At 44.5% G+C, this 24,438-nt stretch overlaps 1 protein-coding gene across 1 annotated transcript; it reads left to right on the forward strand.

The window, feature by feature from the left end:
• Positions 1-1,429: 1,429 nt before the first annotated feature.
• On the forward strand, positions 1,430-12,776 carry LSM12 (LSM12 homolog). The gene is made up of 5 exons (XM_035136289.3): positions 1,430-1,776; positions 4,395-4,528; positions 6,075-6,184; positions 9,834-9,960; positions 10,580-12,776. Exons 1-5 carry the CDS (start codon positions 1,656-1,658, stop codon positions 10,670-10,672), a joined length of 585 nt encoding a protein of 194 aa, XP_034992180.1. The 5' UTR covers positions 1,430-1,655; the 3' UTR covers positions 10,673-12,776.
• The last annotated feature ends 11,662 nt before the right edge of the window (positions 12,777-24,438 follow it).

A 24,438-nucleotide genomic window follows, 5' to 3' on the forward strand; every position in this document is an offset into this window, starting at 1 on the left:
TCCTTTTGAGATGACCATAATCTTGTCAGACAGGAGACAAGACACACCCTCAAATTTCTGCTGCAGACCACCTCTTCCTGTGTATGATGCCTTTTGCCAGATGGGTGGGGTATGAATGAATGAATGAATGAATATTACCGTATTAGGGGTGCAGCCAGAGTGTCACACAACCTACTCACACTTGCTTCTTATCAAACACCTAAAGTGCCCTGCTGCAAAATCCCTCGAGGCACAGGTGTAGCCAGGGTGGGCAGGGCCGGATTTAGGTTTGATGAGGCCCCAAGATACTGAAGGTAATGGGGCCCTTTATATATCCAGCTGTCCTTTGTCAACACCCAGCCCTACAAAGAGGTTCCTCATGAGGCCAGAGGAACACCATCCGGCTAGTTTTATTGATTAATTTAATATTATGTAAACTGCCTTGAGATTTTTATTAAAAATATAAAGTGGTATAGAAATTTATAAACAAACAAACAAACATATTGTTGCTGGGGTTTTTTGTTGTTGAATATATGCTATATGGTAATTTATGGACCTAATAGGTATCTAAAGCCATTTGCACATAAGACAATATGTATTTTATCAAAATAAAAAAATTCTTTCCAGCAGCACCTTAGAGACCAACTATGTTTGTCATTGGTATGAGCTTTCGTGTGCATGTAGGCACCCCATATATAGAAATGAGCAAACCAGTGATATTTTAGGCAGCAGGCTACCATGACTTACAACACAAAACACTGTTGCTGCATGTAGGTTTTATTTCATTTGTTTTTTATCTTATATTTTGGAAATGTACACCCAGTTTTCCCCTTTAATTTTTTTTGGGCCCCCAAGAGTGGGGCCCTAAGCTATAGCTTGGTTAGCTGCCTCCCCTAAATCAAGTAAATAAATAAATAAATAAATAAATAAAAATACTGTACTTAACTAAAGCAAAGCTCCCCAACCCCCAACATAAATCCTGCCTCTGACCTCAGGGTGGGCCACCGCGCTTCTAACCCTCCCTCTTCCCAGCTCCACCTCCTCACGCACCTCCTTGGCAACCCACACGCAACCTCGAGGCCCAAAGCTGCAATATTGCACGGCGGGGTTGGACTAGATGACACTTGGGAGACCCCCAACCTTTCCCGATTCTACCATTGACTAGGATTCTCCTCCCCCCCCCGCCCTCCTGACGTCGCCTCGTCCCGCCCCGCCCGGCCACCCACGCACGCAGCACTCGAGTTCTACTCCCTTGTCTTCCCTCTCTCGAACGTTGGTGGAACCTCCCTCTCCGTAACCAGCCAATCGCCTTCCCTTTACGCGGTGACGTCGCTTGCGTGCGTGGGTGCGGGAGGGGGGGCTGACCGACGCGACGCACAGGCGGGGCCTCCGTCGCCTTGGCCACTCCTCGTCTTCCCTCCTTCTCCTCCGCCTCCGCCTCCTTTTTTTTCCGCCTAGGCTGACCCAGCCAGGCGGGCTGAAAGGAGGCGAGCAGGCGCCCTGGGCCCGGCTTGGCGCGCCGGGTGGACTCTCGGCGCCCCCTTTCCCCCTCGCGCCCTTCCTTCCTTTCCCTGCGGTCCTTCCCCCCTCGGCAGAGGCTGCTGAGGCGCAGCGGGGGCGCGAAGGGTGCCGCCGCCGCCTCCACCGCCGCCGCAGCAGCCTGGGCCTGAAACAAGATGGCGGCCCCGGGCGAGTACTTCAGTGTGGGCAGCCAGGTGTCGTGCCAGACTTGCCAGGAGCAGCGGCTGCAGGGCGAGGTGGTGGCCTTCGACTACTCCAGCAAGATGCTGGCGCTCAGTATCCTTGCTGCTTGCGTGGAAGTGGTGGGAAGGGGGACGGGCGCTGGCGGGGCGGGGTGGGGTGGGGGCATGGCGAGAGCTGGTTGCCGGGGCCCTGGCCTGGCGCTCAGGGAAATGGGGCTGCTGTATGTTCGGGTGGAGGGAGGAGGCACGTGAGCTTTCCTAGGTCGGCCTGATCTGGGGGAGTCGGTGGGGTTGTGTTTGGGAAGGTTGAGGTTTGGCTGGGGTAGGGAACCAAAGAGACGGAGGGAAACCGCCGGCCTGGTTTTTTGTTTGGGGAGGGGGAAAGGAAATAGAATTTTTTTTGGGGGGGGGCTACTTGTTAGCATGAAAGGGAGCGCGCGCGTGTATATATATGTGTGTGTGTACCTATCTATCTATCTATCTATCTATATGTGTGTGTGTGTATGTATATGTATGTATATGTATGTACAGTATAGGTGTGTTATATTAGATAGGTCTAGATAGATATGGGTACAGTATATTTTGCTGCCTGGAGGGTATATCTTGCCTCTCGTGAGCCACAGGGATCTCAAGACGGGAGGGAGGTGGGGAACAATCCTGTTTTGTTTGTTTTTCCAATGGAGGATTAGGGAAGCTTGCTAGGTGAAATCTAGGAAAGGGAAACTTTAAAAGGGTGCTCGTGGGCAGGAGCGAAAATGGAAGCTTGTGGCGGCCTTATTGAGAGGAGGAAGGCTGAAGCAGGAATGGGGGCTGGGGTGGATGGTGGGGCGTGTCAGAAATCAGCTTTTTAGTGTGTAGAAAAATAGAAGCCAGGGCAGGATATGTAGGAAGATCCCCATATTACAAAAGACGGGGAAAGCCCCTCTGAACTTGACTCTGGGCTGCCGCATGGAGGCATGTGCTTCAGGTGATTTCTCAACACTTGGTGGGTAGTATAGCCTGAATGTGTGGCCTGAACCCGCTGAAAAATTTGGTGTTTGAAATGAAATGAACCTTTTCTATGCTAGACAATGGCTTGCACATGTTAAGGTTAATCTAAAATACTTAACGTGGCTGTCCTAAAGTGATGAGTGTGTATGTTACAAACATGCCCACAGTGATGCCAGTTGAGATAAGGTTAGTGCTGAAGAAGAGTTGATGTGTTCCTTACAAAGCCCCTGGGGTCTGTGTTGAGCACATTCAGGCAGCAACAATAAATAGGGCCTGAAATGTAGATGGCCCCAAAAATGCCTCTGGAACAGATAAGGATTTGGTGAACCTGATGTGCCTGGGGGCAGGGAGGAAGTTTTGATGCTGGATTATGTTGCTGCACATGATTATTGGGGTTGTTTTTTTTTTAGCGCCTTGGTTTTGAATAGCATCCCTGGGAAATGTTAAGATCCATGGAGCTTCTTTTCCATGCTGGCAGTAAAAGTAGATTCCTAGGCTATAAAGCATATTGGGCTCAGGTACTTAAGCTTTTGTTGGTTTCCCAATTGCAAGAATCCATCACTTTGCAAATTGATGGGTTCTCCCAGGGATGGCATTGTGCCAGGGCAGGGTGCCTCATATGTGTGTCTGTTGTTGAGAGCCCAGTTAAGTGTTCATGCTTTGAGCGTGGCATATGTCCTCCGTTTCTAGAAGTTGGATTGATAAAATTCTACGTGCTCTGGGAAAGGCGGGTATGAAAAAAGTTTTCACCTTGCCCTGCAATAAGAGAACCTGCTGTCATCCAATGGAAAGCTGAGGCTTTGGACAGAGCAAAGGAAGGGCTATTTTGCACAGTGTATAGTTAACTAAGGAAAGTCTCTAACATAAAATGTGGTAACCTCCAGCTTTGCTTTAAAACGGGGTTGGACAATTTCATGGTGGGTAAGCCCATCGGTGGCTACTAATCTTAATGGCTTACACCCAGGTTCATCCAGTGAAGCGGAATTGTTCAGAGGCAACATGATTTTCAGTATTGGTTTCTGGGGAATAAGGGTGGGAGAGAACTGTTGCCTTCCTGTCCTGTTTGTGGGCTTTGTGTAGGCATCTGTTTAACCACTGTGGGAAGTGGCATGCTGGACTAGAAAGGTCTGTGTCCTGAATGCAGCAAGGGTCTGCCTTATAAGTAACACTGGCATGCGTGTCCTGGGTTATTTGACCGCAGCTGTGCAAATAAGAACACCCCAAAGCCATTTGCACCAGTATATCTCTGGGCACTTTGAATGGCAAGACTAGCAAGCTGCAAAAGTAACTAATACCAGCAGCCTTCTGGGTGCCTAAAAAAAGTGCCCAGTACATTGAACATTCATATTTTTACCTGTTCCTATGTTTAGTTTTGTGTTCACATCCCTGGGATGTAAATTTGTCATGAATTTGGAGTGAGCCAGCCCTTCACTGGCCGTTCTGTAGACAGGATACTGTTGCTTTGTGGTAACGTGTTACAGTAATATGTTACCTATTGTAACATGCTCCCTATATTGTTGCACAGAAAGTTTACAACAACTGCGCCTGTAAAGCATAAACTTCATGCATAAAACTCATGCAGGGACATCCTTGGAAGTGGATCTTTGCAATTAGGCATTACATGTGTAAACACACTTTCTTCAAATGGTATTTGTTCTTTGAGCTGTTTAATTAACATTATATATTTTTTGGATTTGTTTCCTTAATGATCTTTTCCTCCAGAATGCCCTTCTTCAAGTGGCAAACCTAACCACGCAGATATCTTGCTTATAAACTTACAGTACGTTTCAGATGTGAAAATAATCAATGACCGTACAGAAACGCCCCCACCTTTAGCTTCTCTCAATGTTAGCAAGGTAAGAATCCTTTGCGGATGACATTCTCTCATTCTCTATTTAACCAAGCTGGCTGCATTGTGAATTCCAGCATGGCATGGTTAGCCATATTGCGGTCCTTTGGTTGATGCAATGAGCCATCCATATGCCCCTTTTTGTACTATTTCAAACATTTTTTTAGAGAGTTCAGAATTGTCAAGGGAGTGTCTGTAATTGGTTACAATGAAAATAAAAATAAAACAGCCCTTGCTTTAAACAATGGTGAAGTTAAGTTTGGAAACAGGTTTCTCATCTACCTGTATTCCCATCATGGGCAGCCTCACGTCTACAAGATTCTAGTTACTGTTTCTTTCTTAGCACCCCTTCTCCACTCCTGTGTAAGATTGTCTCCTGCAGGGTGACCCAGTATTGAGCCTCTTCACTCCCCCTTACAAACTCCCAGCTCTGGTTACTTTGGTGTGGAAGCAATTGAAAAAGAATTGCAAGAGCCATGAGAAGAGACTCAGGTTTTGTGTAGTGGCTAGAGATTCCCCAAGTTTTGTCCTTCTATACATGGTTTATTTAGGGCTGGAGTGTGGAAGGTTGAAAGAAGGTTCCCATATACATGCATCTTGCTCACTCTTGTAGTAAATCTCACCGTACATAGTTTAAAAGGCAATGGACTTTGAGTATCATGAGAGTAGAAATATCACATTTACTTAAGAGCAAAGCCACCTGGCCTTCCAAAAAGAGGAGTTATGGCATCATGTAAAACCAAACAAAATGGGTGCTGTATCATGCTGAAATACACACACACTCTCTCTCTCTCTGCTTACTGCCTTTCAGACTTGTCTGTACAGTGCTATAATTTTGCTAAGTGTATTTGCCCTTCCTGGTTCTTGTAGCTGTTGGAGGAAAACCTCTGCCCCATTAAGGAGGATTCCTCATCACTGGCATTGCTGTTCAAAAAACAGAATATGCCAACTTAAAGTATATTCTCTATACTTGGGGATATTAAGTAATTAAGATATTAAGTCCGTTTGACTTCCAAAACCAAATTGTGGCTTCTGATTGGCAGCAGAAAGCTCCTGCAGCCAATCAGAAGCCGCGGAAGCCCTGTCGGACATTCGACTTCCAAAAATAGTTCGCAAACCGTAACAGTCACTTTACCCAATTCCTCTTCTTTCATGTTTACCCAATTCCTCTTCTTTCATTAATAAAAATGTAATTACTTCCAAAGGTTGTGATTTCCATAGAGCAGGCACCCCCAAACTCTGCCCTCCAGTGTTTTGGGACTCCAGTTCCCATCATCACTGACCACTGGTCCTGTTAGCTAGGGTTGATGGGAGTTGTAGTCCCAAAACACTGGAGGGCCGAGTTTTGGGGGTGCCTGCCATAGAGCTACTGTGTGCTTTGCATCATTGAGGGCAGGGTACTCAAGTAGCTGGGATGTGTCGGCTCATGAGATGGAATATGTGGCATCCCCTGTCATGCAAAAATTGTTTTCCTACAAAAAAACCTCTATTTAAGGCTTAGGGTGTCTGCTGCCAAGATTAAGATCTCTGCATTTCTGGTATCTCCTTTGCAGCTTGCGAACAAAGCACGGATGGAGAAGGAAGAAAAGCTGAGCCAGGCATATGCAATTAGTGCTGGGGTCTCGTTGGAAGGACAGCAGCTTTTCCAGACTATACACAAGACGTAAGTATTAGGGATGGGAAGGAAACATGTGGAGTTTGAAGGCAGCTGGGGAGGAGGGGCAGGGGCCTGAATCCAATTACTAAATGCAGAAATCGCTGTCAAATGCATCCACCCCTTGCCAAAATATGTGGTTCCACCAGATGGTAATGGAAGTTTCTTTCCATATTTTCCTTACTTTTTTAATTCTTTGAAAATCTGCTTCCCTGTGGCTGGTCAAAGTAGAATGTGCCAGGTAGATAATTTATTCAGAGTGCAAATAACTTTGATTACTGTAGTGTAGATTGTCCTTTTAATGCAACATGGTCCTGGCTCATATGGCTTGCATCAGGGGTCCCAAGAAGACTAATACTCCATAGATTTGGGTCTCCAGCTGTTCCATCATTCCTAGCTAGTAGGGCCAGTGGGCAGGGATTACGGGAATTGTACAAGCACACATGCACACAAACACTATCCTCTATCCAGGCAGGCAAGATACATTATCAGAGTTCAAGGTCACATTTGAGCCAGGGGGAAAAAACACTTGGGGTTGCATTTGGTGTAGCGCCCATGTGAATCTTCTCTCAGTGCGAGGGTTTCTCCTTGCACAACAGAACTTTCTCTTCCTCCTACATGCCCCCTAAAGTTGCTCTGCGGTTTCCCCCAGCTACATGGATGATATGAATAGCGCTTCATGAAGCTTATAGTTCTTCACTAATGAAAAGTGTCGTGTCTAACATCTTGATATGCATGACTTATGTGTAAACTCCCGCTACAAAATGTAACCCAGCGAACAGAAATCAATCTTGTATTTTTTTGGGGGGGGAGGGGTCCTGTATTGCAAAAAGCGTATAAGAGTGATACACAGTGTAATAACTTGAATCACGTGCACTTTTTAATGTATTTACATATACAGATGCTGTGTTCATAATCTGCTATGCATGTAAATAATGCAGTTTAATACATGTTAATAAATACGGCTCATTAATTCATTGGAATTCAATGAAAGATGGATCACCGAGTATGGTAGAACAGTTGGTGGATTCAGTAAGAATGCTTTTCCATTAAGCAGTAAAATACATCTGTAAACAAACCAAATATAATAGTAAAATAAAAAAACCCTTCCAGTGGCACCTTAGAGACCAACTAAGTTTGTCATTGGTATGAGCTTTCGTGTGCATGCACATGAAAGCTCATACCAATGACAAACTTAGTAGGTTTCTAAGGTGCTACTGGAAGGAATTTTTTATTTTTTATTGACTACGGCAAACCAACATTGCTACCTACCTGTAACTACAAATATAATAGGTACATCTGAAAAGAACCAACTGTAACCTGAGAAATAGCATTATCAATATTCCTAAGTACCGTGCTTATTATTCATAGATTCCAAAATACACTTTCCTATCTGACAGGCTTCTAGAATTGCATCTTAATCATAACAGAGGCCATGCTAGAAATAGTGTTCAGTTTCTAGACATGTGCTCATGTGTGATAAGTTCTGAAAAGTTATTGAAATGCATTACCAGTGAAGGTTTTATAACTGTTTATAAAACAGTTTGTAGTTAAAATACCTTACACACTTCCTTTCCCCCCTAGAATAATTTAATATGGTCTGATCGCTGTAGCTCTGCAAAGTTTTGAGCAAAATAATGCAATTCTGCAGACGTATATCAGCTAATACAGTGGTACCTCGATTTATGAACACAATTGATTCCGGAAGTCTGTTCATAAACTGAAGCGTTCATAAACTGAAGCGAACTTTCCCATTGAAAGTAATGGAAAGTGGATTAATCCGTTCCAGATGGGTATTGCAATTCAGTTGATTGGGAGCAAGAGGATTGCTTAGACTAGTCTAACATATTTTGAAACATCGACTTAGGATCTAAGAGCTTTTTAAATAAAAATCAGTTAATTGAGGCTATAAAGCTGGAAAGGAAGTATGGGCCCCTTTTCACCTTTGCTTATTATATTAAATACTTGTTGCAAATTGAGTTATTCAATTTGTTGTGGATTAGTCTGGAAACCCGTTTTTTTTTTAAATAAAAAAATTCCTTACTCGTGGAATGATATGTCTGTTGATAATCAGTTTTTTTCTGCTGACGGTCCTTGAAATAAGTTCACATAGATGATTTCAAGGAAACAACTCTCCCCTGCTGGCAGGAGGAAACTTTGGCAAATTGAATACTAATAACTGTTGAACAAAGCTCGGGACTGATCACCAGAGAAGTAATTTCCTAGCCCTATTTATGTGTTACCTGGGTGTAGGACATTTGCATGATGAAGCAGGTCTGCGTTGGTGTGTTGCCCCTGGCACTTCATCCCTTCGCCAGCCATGCTGCCTGACATCTTTGCATTGAGTGCAGATGTCAGAGGAGCTGCCGCGCACAAACAGCTGCTTGTGAATAGGGGCTCCATGTCATATGCCTGAACTCAGTGTGTAAAAGTCAGGATGGAACCAGCCTAGGGACGTGATGCCAGGGGTGGAGTAATGTTTGACTAAGCAGGGACAAAAATAGGTTGTTGGGCCTCCCAACAGCCTCCTAAATCTATTGTTTGTATAATGCCAAAAAATGCACAGTCTTGGGCTCTGGAGACTCGTTTGGGAGGCATTTCCACCACTGAGGTGTCCACTGGAAACTCCTTTGTTCCCTTGCCATCTGAACATGGCACTTAGACCTAGCAACAGCAATGAACTATAGCATGGGTAGGCAAAGTAAGGCCCGGGGGCCGGATCCGGCCCAATCGCCTTCTAAATCCGGCCCGTGGACTGTCCGGGAATCAGCGTGTCTTTACATGAGTAGAATGTGTCCTTTTATTTAAAATGCCAGTGTGGCAGAGAGCCAGTGTGGTGTAGTGGTTAAGAGCGGTAGACTCATAATCTGGGGAACCAGGTTCGCGTCTCTGCTCCTCCACATGCAGCTGCTGGGTGACCTTGGGCTAGTCATACTTCTTTGAAGTCTCTCAGCCCCACTGTGTTTGTTGTGGGGGAGGAAAGGAGAATGTTAGCTGCTTTGAGACTCCTTCGGGTAGTGATAAAGTGGGATATCAAATCCAAACTCTTCATATATGGGTTATTTGTGGGGCCTGCCTGGTGTTTTTTCCATGTGTGCTTTCATTTAAAATGCATCTCAAGGTTATTTGTGGGGCATAGGAATGCGTTCATCCCCCCCCCCCAAATTATATAGTATGCCCCCCCCACAAGCTCTGAGGGACAGTGGACTGGCCCCCTGCTGAAAAAGTTTGCTGATCCCTGGACTATAGGAAATGAAGTGCTTTTAATTGGACTAGGGCTGGTGGATGAGGGATGTTGTACTCTGCTCTTTGAAATCCACATTTTCAGGATCCTTTTATGGGTCTACCACAGCCTGATTTCTTTGGTCTTTTGTCCTGGCCCCATTCCCTCTGCATATAAAGTTTCATGGTCTCCCACTGCCTTCTCCGGCGTTCTTATTATTAATGTAAACCCTGACCTGTTCAAGCACCCATTTCTGTGCAGTGGTCTTCATGGTACTGGCACTACAATAATGCAAACGAGGAAGGCATTGGGGTAGCTGCATGGCAGCTCTTAACCACCTCCTGCTTCCCTCTTTGTAGTTTTGCTTTTCAGTAACTTAAGTTTTTTTGTGTTGTTCTTGTTGGTAAAAATGAAACCCTCTGTTGCTTCCTGCAGCATTAAAGATTGTAAATGGCAAGAGAAGAATATAGTCGTGATGGAAGAAGTTGTCATTGCCCCTCCATACCAAGTGGAAAACTGTAAAGGCAAAGAGGGGAGTGCCCTAAGTCATGTACGCAAAATAGTAAGTAGACCAATGCCTGTGGATTGTGGGAGGGCAGGAGGAAAGAGGTATGACTCAAAAGACTGACTCAAGTTGTACCAGCATCCATACTCTGCATTGAATTGCCCAGGTCCCCCACCTGCCTTCAGCATTCGCTGCTAGGTTTTGTTTGGCTAAAGATATCATTTTGTCCCAAGTGCATGCTGTTTCTTTGGTGAGATGGAAAGTGGTTTAAAACTTGGACTATTGATTCTGTCCATAAAACATAATGGAATTTCCATTCTGGTAAAAGTTGAATTTCCAGTGTGCTCCATTCGAGTTAACTTCGGACAGTGACAACATCATATTGGCACCCTTGTGTCATTTGTGTGCATGTGTCTGTGCATATTCCTAGAGTGCACTTTTGCCCGTGTGGCAGTGGAGTGGGGAGGCATGTACGCTCAGGCCCTGGGTGGAATTAAAGGCCTTGGACTTTTCTGTTTGTGCAGTCGCGGGAAGAAGAGTCGTCATTGGCTATAGGCTACCTTGTAAATCCCGCCGTAGTCTGCAGTTCAGCTAAGATCACCCACTATTAGGTTTCTTGATATGGGACCTGCTGCGCCTGGCCAGCACTAACTCCCTTGCCTCCTTCTCCATCCAGGTCGAGAAACATTTTAGAGATGTCGAAAGCCAAAAGGTGATGCAGCGTTCACAAGTCCAGCCAACACAGAAGGAAAGCGCCCTCTCGTCCTGAGTCCCACCTGCCCTTCCTGGTTGCTACAGATTGCTCCTGCGGGGGGTGGGGGGGGGGAGCCCTTCGAACACGCGGCAGCAGATGACACAGACGTCTTCAAAACGAGGTCGGGGGAGGGCAGGGGGGGTCCACTTCTATTTTGTTGCGGCCCTGTAATGATGGGACCCACAGCTTCTGAACTTTAGACTTCAAAAAAACAAGAGAATAATTTAAAAGCTCATTCATTACTTGACTAACAGACTCTTTACTTTTTTTGCCCACCCGGTTCCTCCCCCCAAACCCTAGAACAGTCAGCTGTCTTGTATTTGAGATTTTTCTCCCTCCCAGGTCATTTTTTTTAAAAAATATATAGCTTAATTGAAATCAATTCCATACCGCCCCTCTTCCTCCTGAACCATAGGAGAATTCAGCTCCCCAGTTGTCCTATTAAAAATAATAATAGAGAAAACAGAAAATAACAAGCTGACTGTGGTAATGTAATCGGGACCTTTGTGTGAGTGGCGATCTCTCGTTTGGTTTTTGTTTGCACAGGGCAAGGCTTGAATTAGCCTTATTTTTCTTATCTCGAAGTATATATATAATAAATATATATATATATAAAATGTCCTTTAAATATTTTCTGCTTCTTGCAGTACTCTGAACTGGGATCATGGCAGAAAAAACCCCCCAACCCCACACATATATCTCCATGCTGAACAATCAAGCCTTTCGTTGTCAGTGTTCGTATGTGTGACTCTGGAAATCAGATGTATGCTGAAGTGAGGGCTTCAGCAGGCTATATACTCTTTGGGGGGCATGCACTTGAGTCGCAGGCTTCCTCCTTGTGGTCTTGTCACAAGCTGAGCTTGTATGTTACCCTTCCATACATGGCCTCTAGTGATACCACCGGGTCGGCACTGTCCCCGACCAACAACTCTGTACGGTAGAACCGTTGGGGTTGTTTTACTCTTCCCACAGGGCATGGCAATTGGGAGATCAGATAACGCCATTTTCGTGGGTGGTTCCTTGGGTAGTTCCAAACCATCCCTGGCGCTCCGTAGGTAAAAATTACTTGGGTAGAGCTTATGAGTGATGGTGCGTGCTTGGCACCCTTGCGGCCCAACCAAGGGCTGGAGAGGCACTTGAAGGGGTGTGGGCCGAGTCCACACATGGCAGCGCTCAGCCCCCAGTCTAACTGAACTGGCTCTTTCCTTCCTCTTAAATCCTGGCTGGGGAACGTCTAGTCCTTCGGATGCTGTTGGAATTACAGCTCCCATCATCCTTTGCTATTAGCCATGCTGGCTGGGTGTGATGATGGGAATTGGGAGTCCGATAAATCCTGGAGAGCCACAGGTTCCTCGCTCTGGTCTTAAATAACCCATTTAGGAAACAGTCAGCCTCCCTGGGGTCTTTTACCATGCTACCATGCAGCATAGTTAAGTGAATCCTTTTTGGATTTGAGTGGTGCTCCTGAATAAATTTCCCTTGTGGCATTGCCATGTGATATTTGAATCCTTGCAGCGATGTAGAGCTGTAAGTGCCACTGTGAAAATGGCTGTTTGCTGTCACCTCTCAGTTTTGACTGTAATTGAGATCTGGTGCAGAAGCTGTTTTGTGTGGAGGATTCAAATATGCTGGTGTGCTGCTCCTTTGGGGGGGGGCAGGTGGGGTAACGATTCGCCTCATCCCTGTGAGTAGTGCAGTAACTATTTGCTGAATACTGCCTGCTTTCCAAGAGGTGTTAAATTCTATTGTACGCATTCAAACCATATTGCTATAATGCATTCTGGAGTTTTCCTATCGACCTTAACCTCAAAAACCCCAGTTTTAGATTTGTTGTCTACATTTCATCTCTCAGTCTGGCTGCTCTCACTGTCCTTCATAAACACCCTTGCCTTAGAAATATGTTCTCGGAAGTAAATAACTCTTGAACATGGGCATAAAGGTGAATTTACAAATGATTATATATTTTTTTGCCATGATCTCTTTCCCCCTCCCCCCCTTTTTTTTAAACAAATGGATCAAAATTTAAATAATTCAAGCCCTGCCTTTCAGAATGGAGGGATTTTTTTTTTAGCATTGTCTAGCAAAACCAATAAAAACCCAGAATTTTTTTAACCATCAAGCAAGCATTTGTGTTGGTGGGTTTTTTGTCTTTAAGGGCAGGTGGTGTTTGAGGAAGGAGGGGTTGAATTTGGGGTCAAGAACCAGAATATTGGAGTGTCAGTGGATACATCTCTCCTCCCGTGAAATCTCGCACGGCAGCAAGAGCTCTCTTATCTCCGTATGTAGTAACTCGGGTGGCTACTTGCCGGATGTCGCTTTTTTTACACACTGGATACATCAGATCCATCCTTCCATAAACGGGCATGCATTGCTGGGTGCAGTCGTACCTTGGTTACCAAACAGCTTACCGGTAGTTCTCGAACGTTTTGGCTCCCAAACTCCACAAACCCAGAAGTGACTGTTCTGGTTTGTGAACTATGTATTTTTGGAAGCTGAATGTCTGACAGGACTTTCGGGGCTTCCTGCAGCAAATCGGAAGCAGCGCTTTGGTTTTCGAATGTTTTGGAAGTAGAACGGAGTTTGGGAACGGATTCCGTTCAACTTCCAAGGTACTACTGTATTTCGCTTAGTATGGGTAGGTTAGTTAACATTTCCATTCTGCAAATTAAACAGTAAATTCAGCCCTCACCAGTGGACTGTAAGTGACAAGCAGAAAACCAAGGCTTCAGAATACAAACCATGCCTTACTTCATATATGCTCCTGGGCAATCACTGAAATTGTGCAGTGGGTGAGCTGTACGTTTTGGTCGGCTCTGGTTGTGGTCTTGTGTGTGTTATCACTTCCTTTTTAAACAAGTGGAGAAATTGATCTCTTCCCCAGGAGGCCATCTCTCTGAAAACACATGCATGGCATGGAGGCAGGGTGTTGGAGGTTTCATCACGTCTCGACCGTTTTCAGTGGCAGTTCTGGATCAGGCCCAAGGATAGTCGCCACTGTAATATTTACAATGCAGCCCACTAGTAAGCACCAGTTCCCACACTTTCCCCTATTCTCTGAAGGGGTTAAAACACACACACAAAAAACACCAGTTTGCTCTGCTGGTAAGTGCTGAAGGCAGTGGGATTTATTTGGCTTGTGGGAAAGTTTCATAACCATCTTCATTGAGTTCACGCCGACAAGCAACTTTCAGTTCGGCAGTAAATCTTGTCCACGCAGGAGGGAGCTGGTGTTGACCGTTCACAGCTAAAGGGCACATATTACATATCCATTTTATGCAATCTAAATGAATTCCATTTTTACTTGAGAGACTGCAGAGCAAATCTGATAAAGCCAGAATGAGAACACTTGTTTGATTATAGCAGGTTGCATCAGCTGCATGAAAGTGGATAAGAAATTTGACATCCTGATCGCTTTGGTTTTAAAACTTTGGGGATGGAAGAAGCCTCAAACCAGCATTTGATTAAGCGATACCGCTAGGGGGGCCACAGCAGAAGCTCATATCTTTCAGCCCTGGCAGGTTTGTTTTCTTTTCCAACTGCAAGACTGATAAGTATCAAAAGTGGCACGTTCTTACAGTTCAATTGCTAACATAAAAGTGCTTTGCAGTCTCTGGTTTCGTCCAGAAACGCCATGCATTTTTATATGCGTATTTGAAAATGCCAAGTGGTGTAGAAACCAGAGATTTGGGCTTTTGGCAGTGTTAAATCTCTTCCACGCAACCCATCAAAAAAGAAAGAAAAAAACAGTGGCTGGGGGAACCCAGCCACATGGGCGGGGTATAAATAATAAATTATTATTATTCCCCTTTCAGACACAGCTCGCCATATTTTGGCTATGTTGATGTAAGCAGTTTGATTTAAATGCACAGTACATGGGGATTTAATAACACTTCCCTTTTTTACAAATAGGGAAGTGAGAGGCTGATCCCAGAACCATATGGGGAAGCTGCAAGAACACAGGTATCTCAAACCTAGTTTTCAAGATACCACATCTTTTTATTTTGTAGCCATAAGAATGTTTATGGATCTTCTGTTTTAGATGTTCACAGATCAGAAATCAAGCTTCAGTTCCAACTATTGCTGTCAGTGCCAGCAGACTCCTAAAGTAAGAGGATATCACCAATAAATAAAAATGGGTGGGGGGTGGGTGGGTTGGAAACCCAAAGCCTTTGATGTAGTGCAAAGATGGGAAATCAACCAGAGAACCACATTCCATTCTGGGCAACTTTCCAAGGTCTGTATGACCTGTGATATAGCAGGGCCAGAGACCAAAACAGGTGGAAGACTAACTGCAAAAGTTACCTTTGTATGGAATGCCAATTGCTGTATACACGCACACTTCTTCATTCTCCAATCAGACAAGCAAGGTAGGTAAAAACATGCAGAATTTGAAACACTGCTGGAGTGGTGCTGGTTTCAGAAAAGTTCTGTGGGCCTGAAGGGTCTCATTCAGCACTCAAAACTGAGGTTCCCCCACCCATGGAAGAACTGAATGCAATTCTCAAAATACAATTTAAAATAGGACTGGTTTTGTGGTTTTTCAAGGCCATCTTCGTAGATGCTATCCCTAGGACTGGTGGTTGGCATAGGGCATGGTCCAAGAATCCAATCTGCCAACTTTGTTGAAGCAAAGCATCATTTGGTCTGGCTGGTGGCTGGATGGCAGAGCTCCTCAGAAACCCATATAAGAAGATGCCTCAAATTCTGTTCCAACAGCTTGAGAACTCTATGCACGACTAAGACTTGTGCAATTCCCCTCTGCCCAAAACTGGGCTGAAAAGGAGCATTGTGCTACTATGATTTATGCATGTTAGTGCCATCATGGTACATGGTGCTTCAATAATGTGGGAGCAGGTCCCTAACCCCAATGGGCTTGCAATCTGAAGAATGTCACGATTGAAATGATAAAAGGGGAGAAAGAAGATCGGAGTGACCAGACCAAGATGCTATTGCTGCAGTTCATGTATGCTGGTTTAACAGCTGTAGTAGGGTAAGTGTGTGTGTGTGTATCAGATGTACCCAAGACTTCATGGTTGGTTTTGGGGAGGGGTTTAAGGACATAAGAGAGGCTGCATCACAGAAAGTCCTGGCAGAAAGTTTCAGGCCAGAAGGGAACATGAGAGCTGCCCAGATGGCAGAGGATGATGGAGCTGGATGAGTGAACGCTGTAGAGAAGTGGAAGGTCAAATCTATGGAGGGCTATTAAAAAGAAACAAGAAGCTTGTGCAGAATCCAAGAATCTATTGAATGGGCTTGTTTTTAATCTCATTGCAAGCCATGGGGCTACACCCGTTTCTAGCTTGGTATCCCTTTTCATTATTCAAAGACAGAGGTGGATCTTGCAAGGCAGTTCTGTTCGCCTACCCGTTGCGAACCCTTGCTCTGCGCTGGGATACATCATTAAGACGCTAAGACTCCAGCATGAACTACATGACAACAAAGGCGTTCTAAAAATAAAAATGCAAAACTGCTGGCTGCTGCCGCTGCTTCTTCATGCCTTCGTTGGTCCCTTGAAACGGGAATATGAATTATGTATTAGCAGTAGTATGAATGCCTGCATCAGGGAATCTCCCACTATGAAAGGGAGCGCGGAAAGATCTCTTGCTAAAGGTGCATAATGCTTGATGAAACCACTGCAAGCAAAGTCAGGTATGTGTATCAATGTCAGTCTACAACTTCCAGCCAGAGGACCCACCCCTGAGCAGCTGAACAGTGCTGGACAGCACAAAAGCAGGCAGAGCAACCATATATATATATATATATATTAAAATACCTTTGTACAGTAAGTAGTTTGTACATACTTGTACACCCCTCTTTCCCAGCAAGCAATAGGCGCAATCAGAGTCCAAGGGCACATTGCAGCCAGGCAAAAATACTCATGGAGGGGGTGAGCCAGAGTGGGGCATAGATTGGGGAGAGGTGATTTGGGAAGAGTCCTGAGGGTCAGCTACAGAAGCCTGGAGGGACCCATTTTGCCCTTTGATCCCCCTCCCCACATCTATAACATGCTGGGGGTAGTGAAACCTCTGGCACAGGCTGGCATGGCATAGCAGGCTGGTTGCTCCTGCAGTTTTCAGTCTAGCTTCTGTGAAGGAAGGGGAAACTGTCAGTTTGTCTGGAATCAAAAGTTTTATGCAGGCCTAGGCTGAGGATCAGGAAAAGGTACTGAGAAATAGGGGAGGAGGAAGAAGAGGAAGGGAGAATATGGGGTGGGGGAGAAGCCGAAGAAAGTGTAGGTAGGCCGCCGTAAAAGGAAGTTACAGGAAATTGTTAGGGGGCATATAGCAGTAGGCAGCTGTGACAGTCAAACTGAGTATCAGAGTAAGGAACTCACAGAAACACACCAGAGTCTATAAATCTAGTTGCTCAGGCAAGTTACCAGAACAAACAGGAAGATCCGTATAGCTCTTCCTGTCTAGGAGAGTCCAATAACCGGGCCACATTGACAAAAGGTCTCTTCCAAAGCCTAAGATTATTTGCAGCCAGGAAAGTGCTCCAAACTGCATTTCTGACAGCTCACCACAGGGGAAAATTGCACGCACAACCAACAGTTTATAGTTCCATCTCCGACAGATGCTAGCAAGGTATTGAGGCAAGAAGATCTAGGCAATGGGGATGGGGATGCAGGGCTGATCAAGAGAGATAGGATTCCTAAAGTTAATAGCTGCTGAATTCTAGAGCCCGGTCAGGGATATGCCTTTTGTTGCTTCTGCTGTCATTGCAGCAGCATCAACTCTCAAGGCGAAAAGAAAAAGAAGAAGGAGGGGCTGAATTTCACATGGATTTGAACTAGCCCGCCAATTGTCTGAGTGCAGCCTCCATGGCACTCTGAGTGTAGCTGGTCTGCAATTACTCTCCTAGCAAAAGTAATGCTGCCGTTGGCTCTCGTACAGTGGCCCTAAGGTGGAAATGGAATGCAGCCAGTGTTTAGTCTAGACGCCAGCCGCCTGGAGCCATGGGTCATGTCGCTCGCTTGGATCCAATTCTATTTCAGCGCAGCCATAAATGTATTAAAAGACTGCCAAGCACTTGAGCACGAGGAGGTGTGCGTTCCAAGGAAAGGGCTCGGAAGGAAGGGCTGAGCCTTTGGGTCCCAGATCAAGATGTCCTGGAAAGCAGCAAAGTGGCAAGCAGGGCCTGCAACAATCCTTAAAAACTAAATAATACAAGGTACGCAAAAGGTTAATAATTGTAGGGTAAGTGCAGATGATTCTCCCCACTTTGGCTGGTTCAGTATACATAATGAGGAGTAATCAAAGCCCCTGCTGGCTCTCTACCTATAGATTTGTTATTGGTTGCAATGGAATGCCTTTAAAGCAGCTGTGGTGAAAGTATTTATTTATTTATACATACATACATACATACATACATACATACATACATACATACATACATACCCCACCCATCTGGCTTGTTTTCCCCAGCCACTCTGGGCAGCTCCCAACAGAATATTAAAAACACAATAAAACATCAAGCATTAAAAACTTCCCTAAACAAGGCTGCATTCAGATGTCTTCTACAAGTCAAATAGTTGTTTCTTTCCTTGACATCTGGTGGGAGGGCATTCCACAGGGCGGGTACCACTACCGAGAAGGCCTTCTGTCTGGTTCCCTGTAACCTCACTTCTCGCAGTGAGGGAACCGCCAGAAGGTTCTCGGAGCTGGACCTCAGTATCCAGGCTGAATGATGGGGTAGAGACGCTCCTTCAGGTATACTGGGCCGAGGCCGTTTAGGGCTTTAAAGGTCAGCACCAACACTTTGAATTGTGCTCAGAAACATGCAAGGTTCAGATGGTTTAGATGTAAAAAACTACAGACCAATTTCATTATTGAATAATGACTATAAGCTTTTTGCAGATATAATGGCAACAAGATTGAAAGAGATCTTGAAGGACTTGATCCATAAAGACCAAGCAGGTTTTCTACCTAACCGACAATTAAAAGATAATGTAAGACATATTATAGACGTGATAGAATTCTTGGAGGTTAGGATAGATAAACCTGCGGCGCTGATGTTCATTGATGCAGAGAAAGCTTTTGATAATATATCTTGGCATTTTATGAAAAAGAACCTGGAAAAGATGAAGGTAGGGGGATGTTTCCTGAATGGGATTGAAGCAATATATTCGGAACAAAGAGCAAAATTGATAGTAAATAATGTTTTGACAGATGAATTTGAAATCACAAAGGGGACCAGACAGGGATGTCCGCTGTCCCCGTTATTGTTCATTACGGTCTTGGAAGTGCTACTAAACAGAATTAGAGAAAAACAATCCATCAAAGGAATTAAATTAGGTGCGAAAGAATTCAAACTGAAAGCATTTGCAGATGATGTAGTTGTAACTTTAGAGAACCCCAAAGAAAGTGTTGCTGAAGTGATAGAAGTGATTGAAGAATTTGGACAATTGGCAGGATTTAAAATGAATAAACAAAAGACGAAAATGATGATAAAAAATTTTGGTAAAGAAGAGAAGGAAGATTTGCAGCAAAGATATGGTATTGCGATCGTAAAAAAGGTACAATACCTTGGAATATGGATGACAACCAAAAATATAAATTTGTTTAATGATAATTATGAACTGGTATGGAAAGAAATAAAGAAAGATTTAGAGATATGGAATAGGAGGAAGTTGTCATTCCTTGGTAGAATTGCAGCTGTAAAGATGAACGTATTGCCCAAAATGTTATTCTTGTTTCAAACAATACCTATTATAAAGGGGACAAGACAATTCAAGGAATGGCAAAAAGATTTACAAAGATTTGTCTGGCAGGGGAAGAAACCAAGAATAAAATATAAAATATTGGTAGACAAGACCGAAAGAGGCGGATTCTCCATGCCAGACTTGAAATTATACTTTGAAGCGTCATGTCTCTGTTGGATAAAAGAATGGATAACATTGGAAAATACGGACTTGTTGGACTTGGAGGGATTTGACAACAGAGCAGGTTGGCATTCATATCTATGGTATGATAAGAAAAAAACCCGTAAAGGATTTACGAACCATGTTATAAGAAGATCGTTATTTGAAGTATGGGAAAGAAATAAAGCCTTGTTAGAGACCAAGACGCCATGGTGGATCTCACCAATGGAAGTGATCATAGTGAAAAAAGTGAATATGGAAGGTGAGAGACCAACATATGAAAATTTTCTAAGACAATCGGAACAAGGTTGGAAACTGAAACCGTATGAAGAGGTGAAAGTATATTTGACGAGTTGGTTGCAATATCATCAAATTAATGATGTATTTGTGCAAGATAAAAAAATTGGTTTTGAGGAGAGAAGGTCCAAATTTCAAATAGAGTTGCTAGGGGGCAGAGTAAAATTGTTGTCCAAAATGTATAACTTGCTTGTAGAGTGGTATACTAAAGATGAGTTGACGAAAGAGGTAATGATAAAATGGGCTAAGGATTTTGGGCATAATATTGAATATGATGCGTGGTTGAAATTATGGAACCAAACAATAAAATTTACAGCATGTACTGCTTTGAAAGAGAATGTTTGGAAGATGATGTATAGATGGCACTTAACTCCAGTGAAATTAGCGAAAATGTATAGAATGAGTAACAGAATGTGCTGGAAATGTAATGAAAAGGAAGGGGACTTTTATCATATGTGGTGGAAATGTGAAAAGGTTAAAGGATATTGGGAAATGATATATAACGAACTGAAAAAGATATTTAAATATACTTTTCCCAAAAGACCAGAGGCCTTTCTGTTAGGACTGATAGGCCAAGAGATAACTAGGGAGGATAGTACCCTTTTCTTATATGCGACAACCGCGGCGAGGACATTATTAGCCCAAAAATGGAAAACCCAGGACTTACCGACAATTGGAGACTGGCAGACAAAGATGATTGAATATGCAGAATTAGCGAGACTGACTAGCAGGATTCGAAACCAGAGGGAGACAAGGTTTCTAAGGGATTGGAGTAAATTTGTGGACTATATGGAAATGAACTGTAAAGGTTTAAAGACACTTGCAGGCGTGAAATAAATCCTACGAATTGACCCTAAAGATTAGATACAAAGGAACTGCGAGATAAGAACTGATTAGAAAACCTTTTGAGGGGAGGGAGGGAAGTCAAGCTCGGCGGAGCATGTTTTTTGGGATGTTTGTATTTTTGAATGTTTGTTTATGTGTTTGTTTGTCTTGTATAATGTTTTAAATGTGTTTATTTTGGAAAAATTAATAAATAATTATATATATATAAAAAGAATTGTGCTCAGAAACGTACCGGTACTGGGAGCCAATGTAGGTCTTTCAGAATCTGTGTTATATGGTCTATGGCAGGCATCCCCAAATTTTGGCCCTCCAGATGTTTTGGACTACAGTTCCCATCATCCCTGACCATTGGTCCTGTTAGCTAGGGATCATGGGAGTTGTAGGCCAAAACATCTGAAGGGCTGCAGGTTGGGGATGCCTGGTCTATGGTCTTGAGCTGGTAGACAGCTGCCCTGGAATAATAGAATCACAGAACTGTAGAGTTGGAAGGGACCATGAGGGTCATCTAATCAAATCCACTGGAATGAAGGAATCTTCTAATGGCTACTGTACATTAAATTAAAACTTCCTTTTTCAGGTTCTGCCCCTTTTATTGCTTCCTGTCCAGGGTGGCTGGAGAATCAGTTATAAACTACTCCTGAAAGTGTCAGTTTCTGTGTGTGTGTGTGTGTGTGTACATGTACATGCATCTTTTATTGATTTATTTTGTAAGAAGCCTGCCTTATTTTGTTTGTTTGGTAAATAAATATATTTATTTAGCCTGACCTTCACGCAAATATCTAGGGGTTATCCTTCTGGGGAGCTAGCTCTTCAATCCTAAATTTAATTTGCTTCTATGTGACAGTAAAATTGCCACTCTTCAACTCACCCAGGGTGAAACCTTGTCCGGTTAATAATGCAGTTTGTGTTTTTAGCCCAAGACCTTTACTGGACCATCTGCTACAAATTAAAGACAGCATTTCCCATTTACTGCAATGTTAGTTACTGAAGAATTTTATGTATTTTATCTACGGCATAGTTTTTCTTAACTAGAGCATGTGCTTTTACATCATTTGCTGATATACAAATGTGTTGTAGCATAAAACACGACCAATTGTAAAAATGCTCAATCAATACTGTAAAACAGATCAAAAACAGCAGGTGCCTTCTTGATCCCACACTACACCTTTAAGGTTCCAAGTAAAGATTCTGACCACAGTGATGCTTGTAGCCCAGCCAATCAGGATGGGGGGAAAGTCAAGTCGGAATGTTGAGGAACAAAACCCTTTGCAGTTCTTGTTACTTTTCTCGACTACGGAAGCATCACCAGGCAACTGTAACTATCTGTGACCAAAGGTTGTGTGGGGACGGGATGGATGAGGAAGCTAAATCAATTTTATTTTTTCTGATTTTTTAAAAATAAAGTAAATATAAAATAAATCTCAAAATGTTTTGGTTTATTATTTTTTTTTACAGTCGGTAACCCAGGTTGACCTTTTTCAGCCCCCACAGACAATTTGTGCCAAATGCTTTGATTCTGAAAATCTTTGCTGAAAATCCAGACGCAAAAGTTGTGTTTTTTTGGGGGGGGCAAAGCTGTTGAACTTCTTTTTGCAAAACCTCCCCAAAAACGTTTTAATGGGAAAACTTCTATTCCTATACATATGTCTGGGTTTCCCTGGACATTATGCCAATTTGCGTAAATTCCCCCCCCCCCCCCGGGTGCCATTTTTGACGGCCAAATCCTGGATAGGTCGGGGAACCCAAATGAAAGATCTCGCAACGTTCATCATACCAGTTGTAGTTGCAAAAGGCTTGCAGCCTTCCCACGGATGTTTCTTCTGAAAATGGTTATTTAAAATCTCTTCTGTAGCAACGTTGGCTCAGTTTCCCAGTTGACAGGTTAAAGGTAAAGGTAAAGGGGCCCCTGACCATCAGGTCCAGTCGTGTCCGACTGTGGGGTTGCGACGCTCATCTCGCTCTATAGGCCAAGGGAGCCGGCGTTTGTCCGCAGACAGCTTCCGGGTCATGTGGCCAGCATGACTAAGCTGCTTCTGGCGAACCAGAGCAGCACACGGAAACGCCGTTTACCTTCCCGCCGGAGCGGTCCCTATTTATCTACTTGCACTTTGATGTGCTTTCGAACTGCTAGGTGGGCAGGAGCTGGGACCGAACATCGGGAGCTCACCCCGTTGCAGGGATTCGAACCGCCGACCTTCTGATCAGCAAGCCCTAGACCAGGCATCCCCAAACTTCGGCCCTCCAGATGTTTTGGACTACAATTCCCATCTTCCCCTACCACTGGTCCTGTTAGCTAGGGATCATGGGAATTGTAGGCCAAAACATCTGGAGGGCCGCAGTTTGGGGATGCCTGCCCTAGACTCTGTAGTTTAACCCACAGCGCCACCTGAGTCGACAGGTTACTTCTTCACAAAACTGGTTTTCTTCCTGAAATAAGTGCAGTGTGATTTCCCCTTGGAATGTAGGGGGAGGGGCAGTACCTCTGCTGAGGGACAGGTTGCACTCCTTATGAAGTAGTAGTTTGCCCACCTTTGGTCCCCATCCCGCACCCAGCTCTCACCTGTGGTTCCTAGAACCTGGCAGCATGTGACAGCAGCCACACCTTGGAACAGCTTCAACTGGCCGGCTATACCAGGTGAGGGTAGCTGCTGGGTCTTAAACTTTCGATGAGTGAGGGACTTCCCTACATGTGAAGACAGGCTCTGACAGATCGAGCAGACGAGACCAAGAGCGGGTCCAGTGGTCCAGAAGGAAGTTTCTGCATAAGCTGTAGAGCAGGCATCCCCAAACTTGGCCCTCCAGATGTTTTGGGACTACAACTCCCACCATCCCTAGCTAACAGGACCAGTGGTCAGGGATGATGGGAGTTGTAGTCCCAAAACATCTGGAGGGCCGAGTTTGGGGATACCTGCTGTAGAGGGAAGTGAGGGGCAAATGGGGTGCTCACCCACCTGGGAAGGTAGCCCATCTAGGACAAGGAAAACACTGGACCTAAATCTCCGCTGCCCTGCAGAATATCTTCGGAAGAAGAAAAGGTTAACCCTACACAAATCTAGAGTGGAGCCCAGGCATCCCCAAACTGCGGCCCTCCAGATGTTTTGGGCTACAACTCCCATGATCCCTAGCTAACAGGACCAGTGGTTGGGGAAGATGGGAATTGTAGTCCAAAACATCTGGAGGGCCAAAGTTTGGGGATGCCTGGTGGAGTCCCTAAGACGGTTGAATGGCACCTTGTATGGCTCCTTCTGGCAATTCTTGCAGCCAAGCTGGTGCCAAATGGATTGCTCTGCTTTCCTTCGCACCACATCAGTGATGCTGAGAGGGGGGTCTTGTTCTCTGGGCAGCCCAGGACCTCCATGCACACTGCCCAGGCTTGCACTCCAGGGAGGGGTGCCACGGAGCTATTCTTCAGGCTGTGCAAGTAATTGGACCACCCGAGGCATTTTTATTTCTTTAAAAAGCTGCTGTTCTAAAGCAGCTGACTTCTACCTCAGCTGAGGAGGTGTGGAGTCCTACACAGGCCCTTGCCCTGCATGTAAGGTATCTGTCAGTTAAGGACGCCTGCCTTTGTACTTGCTTAATTGAACAAAGGCATGATTAGCTGGGCACAGGAAGGGGCTGTTAATAATAGACGAGGTGCCATGAGGATGGTCTTACCTGGTTGGCACTGGGACTCAGGTGTTGAGTGACTGAAATGCAATGCTGTCTAATGGTGAACTGTGGCGCCATGAATTATAAAGGAGGGGTAGCAGTCTGCTGACTGCGGGGCCCTTTGTGT

This window comes from Zootoca vivipara, chromosome 12 (assembly GCF_965207765.1).
Source record: "Zootoca vivipara chromosome 12, rZooViv2.hap1.1, whole genome shotgun sequence".
Classification (NCBI taxonomy): Eukaryota; Metazoa; Chordata; class Lepidosauria; order Squamata; family Lacertidae; genus Zootoca; species Zootoca vivipara.